General features: G+C 33.9%; 3 protein-coding genes across 4 annotated transcripts; all 3 read left to right on the forward strand.

Annotated features, from left to right (window-relative positions):
* On the forward strand, positions 1,026-3,179 carry LOC109330693 (GDSL esterase/lipase At2g23540-like). The gene is made up of 5 exons (XM_019564962.1): positions 1,026-1,403; positions 1,720-1,850; positions 1,956-2,204; positions 2,353-2,608; positions 2,884-3,179. Exons 1-5 carry the CDS (start codon positions 1,142-1,144, stop codon positions 3,105-3,107), a joined length of 1,122 nt encoding a protein of 373 aa, XP_019420507.1. The 5' UTR covers positions 1,026-1,141; the 3' UTR covers positions 3,108-3,179.
* Positions 6,516-7,742, forward strand: LOC109331751 (dof zinc finger protein DOF3.4-like). Its single transcript, XM_019566440.1, has one exon. It carries the CDS (start codon positions 6,806-6,808, stop codon positions 7,391-7,393), a length of 588 nt encoding a protein of 195 aa, XP_019421985.1. The 5' UTR covers positions 6,516-6,805; the 3' UTR covers positions 7,394-7,742.
* Positions 9,155-13,719, forward strand: LOC109331750 (nuclear pore complex protein NUP58-like). 2 transcript variants are annotated; one of them, XM_019566437.1, is made up of 6 exons: positions 9,155-9,588; positions 9,669-9,783; positions 10,545-11,009; positions 11,993-12,509; positions 13,147-13,187; positions 13,379-13,719. In XM_019566437.1, exons 1-6 carry the CDS (start codon positions 9,293-9,295, stop codon positions 13,415-13,417), a joined length of 1,473 nt encoding a protein of 490 aa, XP_019421982.1. In that variant the 5' UTR covers positions 9,155-9,292; the 3' UTR covers positions 13,418-13,719. The 2 variants fall into 2 exon arrangements, with proteins under 2 accessions (XP_019421982.1, XP_019421984.1); XM_019566439.1 differs by having other exon boundaries at positions 9,156-9,588; positions 11,993-12,494.

Consider the following 14,824-nt stretch of genomic DNA (forward strand, 5'->3'; position numbering starts at 1 on the left):
TTCTATTCTCACCTTGTTTTTCTTTACAAAAAATTTGTAAACCAACGTAGAGTTTATCAATCTATACTCTAGGACAAAATAATTGGCAGAGAACAACATGTAATCAAAAGAAAAGTATCGAAGTATCATCACAAAATAATATTTTACTAAGAAAAGTGTTAAAGTATCATCAACAAACAACAACACCTTACCTAAGAAAAAAAATTAAATTTTTGTATTATTAAATATATCTTTTTATCATTTTTGGTAAGAAATTAATCTCTTTCAAAGTATATGACTGTCGCTCCTAATAATATCGCTCTTAGAAATTTAACTATAATCATCCAAAGAATCTAGCATAATATTATATAACAAGATGAATACTTTGTTGCAAGACTAAAAACAATTTAAAGCGGTTGATATTAACTACAAAAGATAAAGAGAATGAAGTATTTCCTGGTATAAGAAGATAAGTTATCTCCTCCTGCCAGTAAATCATAACACGTGTCACATTTTTACTAGCTAGAGGAGATAAGTTATTTTCTGATACGATGAGATAAATAATAAAATTAAGAAGTAAAATATTGAATTTGGTGGAACATATTCTGACAAAAAAAAAGGATAAGGGGAAAACTTCTTATTTTATTTCCTCAGTTGATGAATGTAGATGGATCGTGACATTACTTTATCAAATGAATTTTCACGCTATCATGATGTTATAACTTGTAAATGCTAAATTGACGTATCTTGTAATTTCTCGATAGAATTTTGCTTAAAATTATGGTCACCAAACAACACCTAATCAAAACCCAGATTCTTCCCCATTGGTGCCTAAGAGTCAATGAGTAAGTCATCTGAATAAAAAACTAAGGCATCCCTGTGACTTTGAAATGCAATGCTAGCTTACAGTTAAAAGCAAAACCTCATAGAGCACACAACAACATGTTGAGAAATTTGCACATGTACATATGTTGATGACCTACTTTCATAACTGTCCACGCAGCATTTTTATTAACGTATATAAAAAGGAAAAAAGGGTTGAATCAAGTAGAGTTTAACTGAAACAAGCCTTAAAACTTCTCTCTTGCGAAGAAAGAAAGTTCTTAAATCCTTGTAAGTTTAAAGTATCTATCTTTACGTGAAGTTGTGAAACATCCAAGCAATGGCATTGAAGTGTTATAACACCTTGACCCTTTTGTTCTTCCTTACCAATCTGAGCTTTTATGGAAATTATTATGTTGCTAAGGGTGATAATTTAGCAGCTTCATTCATCTTTGGTGATTCATTGGTGGATGCAGGAAACAATAACTATCTTTCAACTCTTTCTAGGGCAGACAGTCCCCCCAATGGGATTGACTTCAAGGCTTCTGGAGGCAACCCCACTGGCCGTTTTACAAATGGAAGAACCATTAGTGATATTGTTGGTAAGGGTTTGTGTTATAAGGGCATTGATTAACAGTTTGAGAAATAAAAATTTTGATTTGAAAATGATAATTCTAAAAAATTTAAACACCACTTTTAATGCAAGATATATATAGTATAGTGTACATCTTGCATGATATGATATACTATATATTTTGCATTAAGGATTCTAAAAAGATATACTATACTATGTATCCTATTTAGTATCATTTTTTTTTGTTTTGTATCCTTAATCACATAGAAATTGCCCTTTTAATATATTGTTTGATTTCTAAATATAATGTATTATTTTTTGTTGCTTCTTAACCTTTATCATAGGAGAGGAATTGGGAGTACCAAGTTATGCAGTACCTTATTTGGCACCAAATGCAACTGGGAAAGTTATACTGAATGGAGTGAATTATGCTTCAGGAGGAGGAGGAATTCTGAATGCAACAGGAAGCCTATTTGTTAGTATTTTTAAACTCTCATGTATTTATTTATTAATTTGATCAAAATGTAGAAAAATATGCAATGTAAGTGTCCCAAGTCACACGGTTAAATTTAATTTCCAGGTGAATAGGCTTGGAATGGATATTCAAGTAGATTACTTCAATATAACAAGAAAACAGATTGACAAATTATTAGGTGAAGCGAATGCAAGAGAGTACATAATGAACAAATCAATGTTCTCCATAACTGTTGGATCCAATGATTTTCTTAACAATTATCTTGTCCCTGTTGCTTCTATTGGAACAAGAGTTTCTCAAGACCCAAACGCTTTCGTAGACAACATGATCACTCACTTAAGGGCCCAACTTACGGTAAGAACCCTATTATATTACATCACATTATTAAAAAATAGTAGAGTTTAATATATATCAAAATAACAAATTTAAATAAACATCATATATGAGCGAAATGAATCTTGTATTTTTGACAAGATTTTGAATTGGGTATCTGTGATCTCAGAGACTTTACCAGATGGATGCTCGAAGGTTTGTGGTGGCCAATGTTGGTCCAATAGGGTGCATACCTTACCAAAAGAGTATAAATCAGTTGAAAGAAGGTCAGTGTGTGGATTTGGCTGAAAATCTTGCAATCCAATACAATTCCCGGTTGAAGGACTTGCTTGCTGAACTAAATGACAACCTTCACGGATCCACATTCGTCCTTGCAAATGTGTATGACTTAGTCAGGGAACTCATAACAAATTATGGCAAATATGGTAAGTAATTCTATTTTATCTATCAGCTTCATATTTCTGTAATGTAACTACAAAGTTCTTATACCATTAGTGCAGTATCCAATTGTTAATGTTTACGATGAATAATTATCTTTATTTCTTTGGTACTACCAAGCTTTCTTTCATCCAAAAGAATGTGAAATTAATCTTTTTCAGGATGCATGATTGTCCATTCTTACTGATACTAATGTCACATTTAGGAATCGAACAATTGACATTTTGGTCATAGTGAATTGATTTGATATATTGATTTGCAGGATTCAGAACAGCAAGTGTGGCTTGTTGCGGAGATGGAGGGCAATATGCAGGGATAATTCCATGTGGACCAACCTCAACCTTGTGCTCAGATAGGTACAAGCACGTGTTCTGGGATCCATACCACCCTAGCGAGGCTGCCAACATTTTACTTGCCAAGCAACTTGTTGATGGAGACAAGAGATACGTTTCTCCAATCAATCTCAGACAACTTCGTGATCTTTGATCTTTCGTTATACTTTCCAAACCTTATTTTCTCCACACAATTTCCCTTTTTATATATAAGGGTGCATGCCATGTAATATTGATTTTAGTAGAGTAATTTGATCGATTCCTTGTTTTAATACATTTATGGTTTTAAGTGTTTATCCAATTGTTAGTTATTTCTTTTGAGTGGATATATGGAAAAGAATCACTTCAAAACATGATGAAACAAGTTATTGATATACGAGAACATTTCATTTTCATGTCTGTGGATGGTGATGATTTTGTGAAGGATAATACTATAATACACATGGAGGAAGCATTTTGTTCAACAACTTTCCTGCCATGGTAGTTTAAATAGTCTAACTAACCCATGACTTGAGATTATTATTGTAGTTATTTTTTATGATTCATTGAAGGCCATTAACTTATTATGAGCAATCTTACTTGGTGGGAAATTATTGCTTCCAAGTTTGTTACAAATTGTTTGTGATCAATGAGGTCTTTGAAAGGTGGCAATTTTTCCAAATGAAACTAATTTTATTATAATAAATAATTGTCCACTCTTTTATTGACTTGGATCACATATAACTTTGTAGAAGTACCCTGAGTCAATAATATTATTATGAAGAATAAAATTCTTATCAAATATTTGCATTTGGTAAAAGTGAATTTTACATCTTAACATCATTCATATATTACCCGTCTAACACCTTTTGTTAATACGTAATTATCATTTTTTTGTTTACAATTAATGATATTTCTTTATAATATAGAAAATGAAATATTTTAGAGAGTATGGTTTTCACTCTGAAGAAATATCATTTTACACTAACACCCTAGTTATATAAGTGATATAGTTTCAAGAGGTCCACTTACTCCTCATCCTAGTCATTAAACTTGAAAAATCCAATAATTTAAATTAGTGAATAAATCTAAAATATTAGATATCTATAAAATTGATAGCTATGACATTAAGTAAATTTAAAAACTTATTTCTGTAGTAAGTGAATCCTCACTCTTTTTCAATAGAGTGATTTGAGTTTTGAACTTTAGATTAATGCACCCACATTTTTGCCCCTTGAGTCTTGACATCCCAAAAAACAGGTTATTCCCACTTTGTTCATTTATAAATCAAACCCCCAATTATTGTTAACTCCAATCAAACCCCCAACTATTGTTAACTCCAACCAAACCCCCATAATGCAAGGTTCAATAAATATGAACCCTAAATATTTTTTCTAAAGGAAACATAAAAGAAACACTGTTAGACAAACGAGATTAGAAGATAAGTGTGCATACGAGATTCCAATTGATCACGAGAGAGAAGATATGGGGAACCATGGTATCCCAGAATGGAGGGGACGCATTGTCAGTGATTATGGGGCGACCGAATAATGACTGAGATAGTGATTGTTTAGTAATTTTGAAGTTTTGTTTTATGATTTGATTGCGACCCATGATTATATATTCTGTCCTTTCTAAATTTGCCGGTGAAGAGGGACACTGGTTTTCGACGGTCACTGACCTTGGCTGCGCGTGCCTCACCCTTTCATCGCCGACAACCACCGCTTGGTCTCTGACAGGTGCTGTTCCCACACAACAGCATCACCTTCATCTCTCGGACACTGTCCCCACCCTATTACCCTATTCTCTCCCTCTCTGTGTTTTAAGGCTAGTTGGTGTAGTACTAGAAATGAATAGCTCATGTTGCTACCTTTGTATCTTTGATGTGTCTAACCAAACCATGTTATTCTCTCACTACAACACAACACTTTCCTAGGCGCATGCTTTGGGAAAACCATTAAATTTCCAGTGGACCCACATAAGACCCATTCAATCTATCATCATTCAAATTCATGTCTATCCAGATTGTGGTATAGGTTTTGAATTCTTCAATGGCACCTAGGAAAAATAACGCATTCTTGGTGAGACATTTCTATCACGTGTGTAACGTGACTCACGGCACAATCCTGGTTATTTGTAACTATTATTATAAACTAGAATTTTAATAACTTCGGTATCTATCTGCTCTCACATTAAACATTTATACATATTAGTATAAATAATTTTTTCTCAAATTTAATTTGCTTTTAGTATGAACTTGTTATATTATCAATTGATTCATCATAATAAGTTTCAAGTAGTTCAACTACTATTAAATATTGACTTTTTAAAGGTAAATATAATATTTTAGCCTCTTAAACTAAGAAAATCTTCAAATTAAATATTATAATAATTTAAATCAAATGAGAGTATTTTTTTAGTAAATTATGAAATGAAATTTAAAAATATATAAGCAACTAGGCTAAAATGCAATTATTAAGGCATTAGCAAATTATAAACATCAGATTTGGATGCATGGATAATCCGTTGCAAAACACCCTATGAGATATAGCTAGGATTATGCGTCAGAGCGTGTTCGGTGAGGAAAGGACTAGAGACATGATATCTACGCATACTATTAGTAATAATATTGGAATGTGGCCTACTTGTCTTAATGAACCATAGCCATAATTACCAACCTTGACTTATTCTGCTAATTGGGAAAACGGAATTAATACCTTATTATTAGCATTGGTAAGAGGTACAAATTAGTAGTAGTTTATTTGCTTGTTTTTAGTGGGTTGGTTATTCTATTGAATCATTGCATGTCATAATTGGCTCAAAGGCAAATGCATGCATCTAAACGGCTTTGCATATGTGTAAAAATTTATATACAGATACCACATCATTCACCATTCATTTCGATTACATTTTCTAAAAAGTGAAAGATTATTAAATATCATCCCATTCTCTTCACTTTATACATCCTATTGGCAATACAAACCCAACAATAATTAATTAACAAAATCTTACCCTTAAATAACATATGTCATCACATGGATCTAATATTGAATTCTCCCATGTTAGAGTAGAACCCAACCCTCAACAACCAGTCACCTCAAACAAAGAAAAATACATAAAAACAGACAAGGTAGAAAGAAAAAAAAGACATAAAAGGAGGAAATTGACTTTTCTATAATGTAAATGCTTCAAAAAAACAAAAAAAAAATTCAATGATATATTTATCATTTTCATTATAATGAAAGGGATGTGAACCATTTACTTCAAGAATAATTTTTTTAAACTTACTTCATATTTTAGCCATCAATTTTATCAAAATTTAATAGTTTAAATTAGTTCATAAAATTAAATCATTAGATGACAAAATTGATGAGTCAATCTAAAAAACTTATTATCGGAGTAGATGGATCCCACTCATAATGAAATTACAATTATACTATTAAATAAAGTGTGGAAATCTACTTAAATTTTTAAATTTATTCTATATCTAGCCATATGTAGAAGATATAGAGTATAACCCCTCCCTTGAATAAAAAGGAACATATGGAGTTGTCTCTGAAATAAATAATGGTGGAGAATACCAAGTAGTTGATCTAGGAAGGAAGAGGCGCAGCCGTATTAAGCAACAGAGTCTTTTACAGTGTGTAGCCGACTGAAATATCGTGCTCCACATACAGAACCACAGTAAAGCTGATTCTACTCTGTCTTGTCTCATATAAACCTCAGAACTTGTCTCTCTTTCTAACACACAAACATATTCTCTTTCACTCTCTCTCCCTTCTTCTCTATATAACCCTACTTTATCCACTAACTCCACCACTTCATAAAGCCACACTCTCGTTTTCCATACTCTAACGTATCTTCTACTTATTAATGAAGTCTCAGAATAATGGAGCTCCCCCACCGGGACAAGAGAACCTCCCATGTCCACGTTGTGAATCCATCAACACTAAGTTCTGCTACTTCAACAACTACAACCTCTCTCAGCCACGTCATTTCTGCAAGGCATGCCGTCGCTACTGGACTCACGGCGGCACCCTCCGCGACATTCCCGTTGGCGGTGGCACTCGCAAGAACGCAAAGCGCTCCCACACACTCTCTTCAAATACAACAGTGACTTCTTCTGTTAGGGACCACACAACGTTGATTCCAATCCCTTCAACAACTCAGGGAACAACGATGCAGGCAAATCCTGTGAGTGTGTGTGGGCCCGGGGGATTTACTTCGTTGCTCAACAATGGGCTTGGGCTTGAAGATGTTGGATTTGGTATGGGGAGAGTTAGCTGGGCTTTCACAGAGGTAGTGAATAGCACCAACAATGGCGGTGGTGTTGCGGTTGCGGGTTCTGGTGTTGGGAACATGTGGCAGTTTGAAACTGGTGTGGAAAGTGGGTTTGTTGGCGGAGAATGCTTCTCTTGGCCTGGGCTTGCAATTTCAACACTCGGATATGGTCTCAAATGATCTCACTTAATTCTTTTAGTGGTTGGGCTTTCATTTTGATTCCTTTCTTGATAGTGTAAGTTTAGACTTTAGTTTAAGGAAGGGAATCATGGTATATCTTCGTGTATGAAACTCCCAGGACTTGTTTATTTTGTTTTTTACTCTTGTTCTTTTTATGTTGTTGCTGTTTAGTGACTGATCTGGGTGATTTTACTAGTAACTCATGTGACTCTTGTTTTAATCATTTCATCTGGTTAATTAATTTGAACACGCTTACATACTGATTTTGAAGTGGGAATGCACCAATAGAAAAGAAAGGAAAGAGCTGCAGCAGCTGATTATTTGTTGTTTGTTTATCTCAAAATGAGAATTAGCGAGAGACTGTGATGTTATTTTAATGTTTAACTCGATAGTTTATTTATTTATTCTTCATAAAGTTGGTCAGTGGTGTTGTCTATCATTATATAGCAATGATCTGAGTTAAGATACACGAAAAGTTTGGTTCATACTTCACTTTTCTCATCCTCATGCTGAGATGAAATGGGGGTTAAAACTAGAATGAATATGAAGAGCTAGCTAATGGTAAAAACTTAACGTTGTTGTCTTATTGTCTACTCTGGTCATATTCTTTAAAAAGAATACCTTATTAATGTCTTTGCTTGCTTCCTTTAACGCTTGTTTTTTATTTTTTTTATTCTTATTTTCAGCAAGTTTTTTTAGAACTTTAAGTTACTTCTAGTTCAGATTGTTAACGGCTGGATTTGTTGTTTCCTATTTAGAAAAACTAGTTACTTTTGATATTCACCTAATGATGCGCCAACATCTGATTACTTTTGTCCTAAAAAAGCATATTAAAGAGGGAGGGAGGGAGGGGACCGGATATCCAATGATTTATAATACAGTATAAAAAAAACTTTCACATTAAAAATGATTATAATTAAAAAAAAATCGTAATAGTAAGAATATTTTTGTCTGATTGTGAGTGCTCCTTTTAATAAATATTATTTTTAGAAATCGGACTTTCAACATTGAGGATCTAATAGAATCTTATACTTTTAGACCAATACCTTGTTGGTGTAATAGTTAATTTAATGTAACACAATATGTTAAATAAGTGGTATTTATTTATAATTAATTTAATGACTACAATTTGATGTTTTAACTGTGAAAAACTTATTACTTGGTGAGACTCAACGGATGAAAACCGATTATATTTGAGTATGATCATGATTGAGTCAAATTGGTGTATGATAAGTCCTATTCATCTAACTAAATTGTACACACTATAAAAGCAGTTATTTTTTCTTGTTTAAAAAATATTTCTAACATTATAATCTTACCCCATTTAATATTCTTCAGTAGTTGTTAGTCCAAATAACAATAAAAAACTATAGATAAATAAATCTTTTATTAAAGGAAAATGGAGAATATAATAAATACTACACATGCAATATAATTTGTCTTATAAAAAAACTATCAAAATTATGAGGAAGGTCCTTTATTTGTCTCAAGTCATGTTTAATATTCCTAAGGATAAACTTTGCCACCATGGAATAATGATCCCATCCACCTACAACAATATTGTGGGAAAGCACACGTGCTCCTAAGAAAATAAAAACTAGAAACACATTAGAAACATATTGGTTACATGGGCCAGACAGAAAACTAGTTTCAGTTTCGTACCGGCCCAACAGTTGCAAAAGGGTCTATAACGGGCCGAGATAACGGGCCATTAACGTTATACAGGCTCCAGGAATAGGTTCTGATTCGAAGGTAGCACATGAGAAAGAAACGTAAATGCCGAAATTGAAAGTTTGAGAAGAAGAATTGAGAAAAGGATTCCCCAAAATTCCCAACGGTACGCGTGCCTAGGGTTTAACAAAGACTTTACTTCAATCTGATAGTAGCACCACTACCACAATGTCGTTTTCGTTGTTCTCAACGCCGCAACAGCAATCGCAGCAACAGAATCTGTTTCAGCCGCAACAACAGCAACAACAACAACAACAACAGTCCCCTTTCCAGCAGAGTAGTTTTTTCCAACAGCAACCGCAACAACAGCAACAACAACAACAGCAATTTCAAGCACAGCAGCAACAACAGCAACAACATCAAAATCAGATGTTTCTGTTCACTAACGATAAAACTCCCGCTAGTTATAGCACCAGTTGGACCGATCTACATCCTGATTCTCAAAAGTTTCTTCTTCAGATCGAGTATGTTATTTCATTCTCATAATATTCTTATTGTTTTAACTAACTAACTAACTGTTATTGTTGTTGTCTCACTTACTTAGGGAACGGATATTGGAGTATAGGGATGAAAGCCAGAGATTAGACCAGTCTAGTCGTCTTTATGATTCTTCTGTTTCCATTGATGGATTTGAGGTTGATGCTAGCCATATTGTTCAGGTCCTCTCTTTTTATTCTTTCTCTTAATTCCTTTATTTAAATCACTATTATGGTTTTTATGCTTTTGAACTTGTGGTAAACAAATAATAATATTATGAAAATGTAATATGCTCCTTACGAGAAAAGAGAAAACAACAGTATGAATTCATGTTTTCTAGTTGATGGATATTTAAGAGCCTGTTTGGTTTGCCAGTTTTCATTAATAATTACAAGCATGTTTTTTCATATGTTGTTTCTTCTGAAGGTTTTGTGGACAATACAATGAAAACACTAAACAAAAAATAAAAAAGTCAAGGGAAAAACCTATGAGGTTTAGTCATGTAACAAAACATGCTAATCTCCCAGCATATCTAGCAATGGGTTATTTAAGTCACAACAGATAACCCGGCTTTTTAGTATATTCATGGAAGCCTTCAAGGCTGAAGCCTATTTTAAGAGATGGTAGAATATTCAAGTTTTTTAGGATGTGGCGTGGTAACTGCAAGTTCCAGTGTTCTATTCTTGCTTAGTTACCTTCAAGGTTATTTTTAAGAGATGTTAGGGCATTTAGGCTTTTTATCACATGGTTAGGCAACTTCGAGATCCAGTGATTTCACTGATTTGTGCTTTTATTCCTGCCTTGTGCCTACTATTCATCAATTGTGAAGCTGTTTTTTCTATGAACTACACAAATGTTGACTCTAGCAGTCTTCTTCTCTCTGAATTTTGTGCTTTATGTGATCTATTCATGAAACTGTAACTATTCATTCTGTTGTTGACAGGAACTTGGTGGAATTGGCACTGCTATGGATAGACAGAAAACATTGCTGCATGAACTGATGTCTGTTGTTAAGGATATGTTACGCAACACAGAGGTTGCTGTTCGTTCCTTTATGATGCTACGTCCAAGGTTCCTTCATCCCAGTGGGGGTGCATCAAGTGCCACTGCCCCGTCACAGACTCCTGGAGGGCCACAAAGTTCAAGTAACCAACCAACAGCTACATCTATAGTGCCAGTTTTTGATTTCTACAATGGTCTTCCAAGGAAACCGTCACCCTTTTTACAGCAGACAGTTTTAAGATTCGAGAAGTATATTGGTGAATGCCATCAGTGGATTGAAGAGTTGGAGCAGCTGCTTCTCTTAGACTCTGAGAGAAATGCTTCCAGCCATGGATCTTCATTATTGCAATCTCTTCCCAAAGTCATGACAAATGTGCATGACTTTTTTGTTCATGTGGCTGCCAAGGTAAAGACAAACAAATATGGCATTTTAACTGATTTATATTGCACATGCATGAGTTTATTCACACTAGTTTATTTAAATGAGATGGATGAAATGACGGAGTACTTTAGTTGTCATATGTGATAGCAAGGTGTACTCAAGCTTACGAGAAAATTTTACCACACAACTATAAGTCCATCAATGTTGCACCAGACTGAATGTTAGAGATAAAATGTCAACAAGAAAAGAAACTTAATATAACAAAGATGAGAATGCTGCGTTATTGGAAAAACTAGGCAAGATAGAATTAGAAATAAATGCATTCGGGAGAAAGTTGGGGCAGCTCTCATTCTAGGAAAGATGATAGAAGTGCCTAGTTGGTTGGGCCATGTTAAGAGGAGACCGTTAGAATCTCCAATAAGGAAAGTAGATCAAGTGGAGGTTAATCTAATTTCAAGCAGCAGAGTAAGACGAAGAAAAACCACAGGAAAAATTATTAGTTAAGATTTATATATAAATGTTTTGCCACTGTACATGATTTATGATAGAGCATTATGACGTTGTTCGATCCATATAGTCGACCCCACCTAGTGGGACTAAGGTTCGATAGTTGTTGTTGAGAAAACTTTGTATGTCATTGAAATTTTAGGATTATAAAACTGTTAATACTTTATCATTTTCTCTTTTCATTGTTTTATTATATTTTGACTTACCAAAATATCTTTTGTTTTTAGCTGACAGTTGATTTCAACTTCTTAGCACTTTTTGTCTGAAGTGAGGCTATTCTGTAGTTCATTAACCTCCCCCATGTTTATTGCTTATGCTACTTTGAATTTCCATCTTAGTGTAATGAAACAGAACAATACTTTTTGCATTAGAGATGATGATAAATGCATGATAGCTCCTTTGCTCAAAATTAGTTCTAACACAGATGTAAAACCATGCTCTATGATATTCCCAAAATCTCATTTACACAAATAATAAAAGGTTTTTAAATGCCTACTCAGGTGGAGAGCATTCATCAGTATATTGAATCTATGAAATCAGCATACCTAGCTGATCAGCGCCGCCGGGGTGAGGTAAATGATCCATTTCTAGAGGCTGACCGACGAGAAACTGCGAGACAAGAAGCTGCTTCTAAGAGAGTTCATCCAACATTGCATTTGCCTGCAAATTCACAACCCTCAACCCAAGTTGCTGGATTGTTTTCTAGTTCAGGAACTCAAGGAGCATTGCCTGCCCCGCAGACCTCTGCAGCACCTTCATCATCATCATTATCATCATCTTCGGGGAGTGGATTCTCTCTTTTTAGTACACCTTCTTCTGCTCCATCTTCCTCTATGTCTTTGTTTGCAACACCATCAACTCCTGCTCCAGGATCCTCTTGGTTCGCATCATCTAGTGCTACAGCTCCATCCTCACTTTTTGGTTCTGCAACATCAGTACCTGGTCCTGCTTCAACTCCTTCATTGTTTAGTAATACTGCTTCATTGTTTGGTTCAACTCCAGGTTCACTCTTTTCACGTGCCTTCTTGACTTAATCTTCTTCATTTTCTCTCAACTTTAATAAATTGTGTAGTTGTTTTAGATAGAAAATTAATTTAGAAATCATAATTTCGTTTTTGAGGGTTGATGCAGCACACCTAGTGGAATTAAGACTTAGTTGTTTTATGCAGCACAACAGAAGTGAATACTCAAATTATATGTTTTGAATATTTTGGTACGGCACCTATATAAGTACTAGTTAATCTTGTTGACCACAGCACTCCATAAGTTATGGGCCGAGTTAAGTAACCAGACTCCTATAACAATAAATAAAAAAGTCAAAGTAATTGTAATAACTTTGTAAAATTTAAACCAAATTATTAGAATGTTTGGATCAATAGAAGTCAGCACCAAGGGCTTTGAATAGCTTAAATGTGCCTAATACTGATTTCATTTTAGTTATTTTTGGTAACTAAGTAATTATGTTACCAATAAAACCAAAATTACATCTGAGACAATAATTTTGTTGAAGCAGGGAAGTTGTCTTTATAGTTGAAGGGAATTTTTGTTTTTTATGTTTTGGGTTCAGTTTCCAATTTGAGGCTTGGGAGATTTTATTGATCTTTTTTAATCCTGTATTGATGACACCAGTCATTTACTTTTTTTTGTTACTCAGGTGCTGTGACAGGATCAGGGGCGAGCTTTGGACCTGGATCAGTGAGTAGACTTTAGCCTTTCTAGTTCATTCATAGTCTATTTCTGTTATTAATTGCTTAGAATAATCCTTAAGTATTGTATCATGTCAGCCTTCATAAAATCAATCATTTTATTCTGCTGTCAATTCTGTGGTTTCTTCATGGTTGTATGATTGCATCTTCTAAGCCTTCTTTCCGACTATGTTTTTGCAGAAAAATGCACGGCCAAAATCCAGAACTGCTAGACGCTAAAAAAAAGTGATCTGTAATTGTAAATTTAATGGGAACCTTTTCTGCTACCAAACGAACGTGCAAAGTCGACTTGAAATATTGGTTTTTCTGTGTTAGATGGTCTTAAAATGATTTTTTTGCTGTGAATCTGATCGGCCTTAGAATGTTGATACTGCATTGAGGTTCGAGATACACATTGATATAGTTTTTCTGCGTTGTTTCATTCCATTGAGTTCTCCCCCTTAAGCATTTTCGGTGAGTTAGTATTGAATCCATTTTCTTTTACATTATAGATTAATCTAAGGTTAGATGATTTTGAATTATATCAATTCTACATCTGCTACGTTGAGCTATGTTTTTTAACTATTATTAATCGCTGTATTGAATGTGATCCTCGATGTTTGGATGCTTAATTTGATGGAGTGGACAGAGTAGAATATAACCTAGCATAATGGCAAACTTATACACGCATATTATTACAAATATGTATAGTATTTATTATCTTATAAACATGCATGAAATGATTGTTTTACATAATCTTGAAATTTTTATTGATCCTGTTAGGCAGGATCGTTTTCTAACATATAAAATGAGAGGGTATCTTTCGTTAAAAAGGGCTAAACTTATTGTAGAAAAAGGCTTATAAAATATACCCTTTAAATAAAAGCACTGTTATTCTGATCAATGATATGAGAACTAAGTTGAACTGGATTGTTTTGATTGCTGATCGAACTTACAAAAGCTTTTGCTTCACAACTAAATGATGAGTTATAGACCACTTTGGATTATGATAATTCCAATTCAACCTGTTAAACCAAATAGAACGTTTGCTTAAAGACCACTTTCAAATTTTTATATATAACACAAGCACTCAGCAAAGTTCTACATAGCTCTAAATTATCTTTAAATAATATGATTTGTGATAAGTTCTTCTGTCTCTTCTAGCAATGCTGCCTGACTCAACAAAGTTACCATACAAGAGTAGTGCTTAGGACCAGGAACTAAGCCAAATGCTGTTCATGTAATTCCAGATAAACTTTCCTTGCTCAACCAATCTACTGTGGCTGCATCCAGACAACTGAGATAATAATGTCAATTGGTTTGGAACCAGATCTTGTTCAAGAATCTCCTGAAAAAGCTTCAATGCCGACTATATCCTCCAAGCATTGAGTTCCAACACTTCAAATCCAGCTCTTAAACTTAATTATTTATAATATAAAAACAAAGATGGATTTAATTAATTAATTATTCCTACTAAAGGCAGCTTAAGTAGTATTCAAAGCTCAAGGAAGAATCAAGTCGTTGGGTAACAACAGTAGATGAAAAATTGGCTTACATGCCTTTGACAGTCTAATAGTACTATCCTAAACTATGTCTCAAATCATGTTGTTATTAATGAGAATGACATAAAAATGGGAAAAACTAATA

This window comes from Lupinus angustifolius, chromosome LG17 (assembly GCF_001865875.1).
Source record: "Lupinus angustifolius cultivar Tanjil chromosome LG17, LupAngTanjil_v1.0, whole genome shotgun sequence".
Classification (NCBI taxonomy): Eukaryota; Viridiplantae; Streptophyta; class Magnoliopsida; order Fabales; family Fabaceae; genus Lupinus; species Lupinus angustifolius.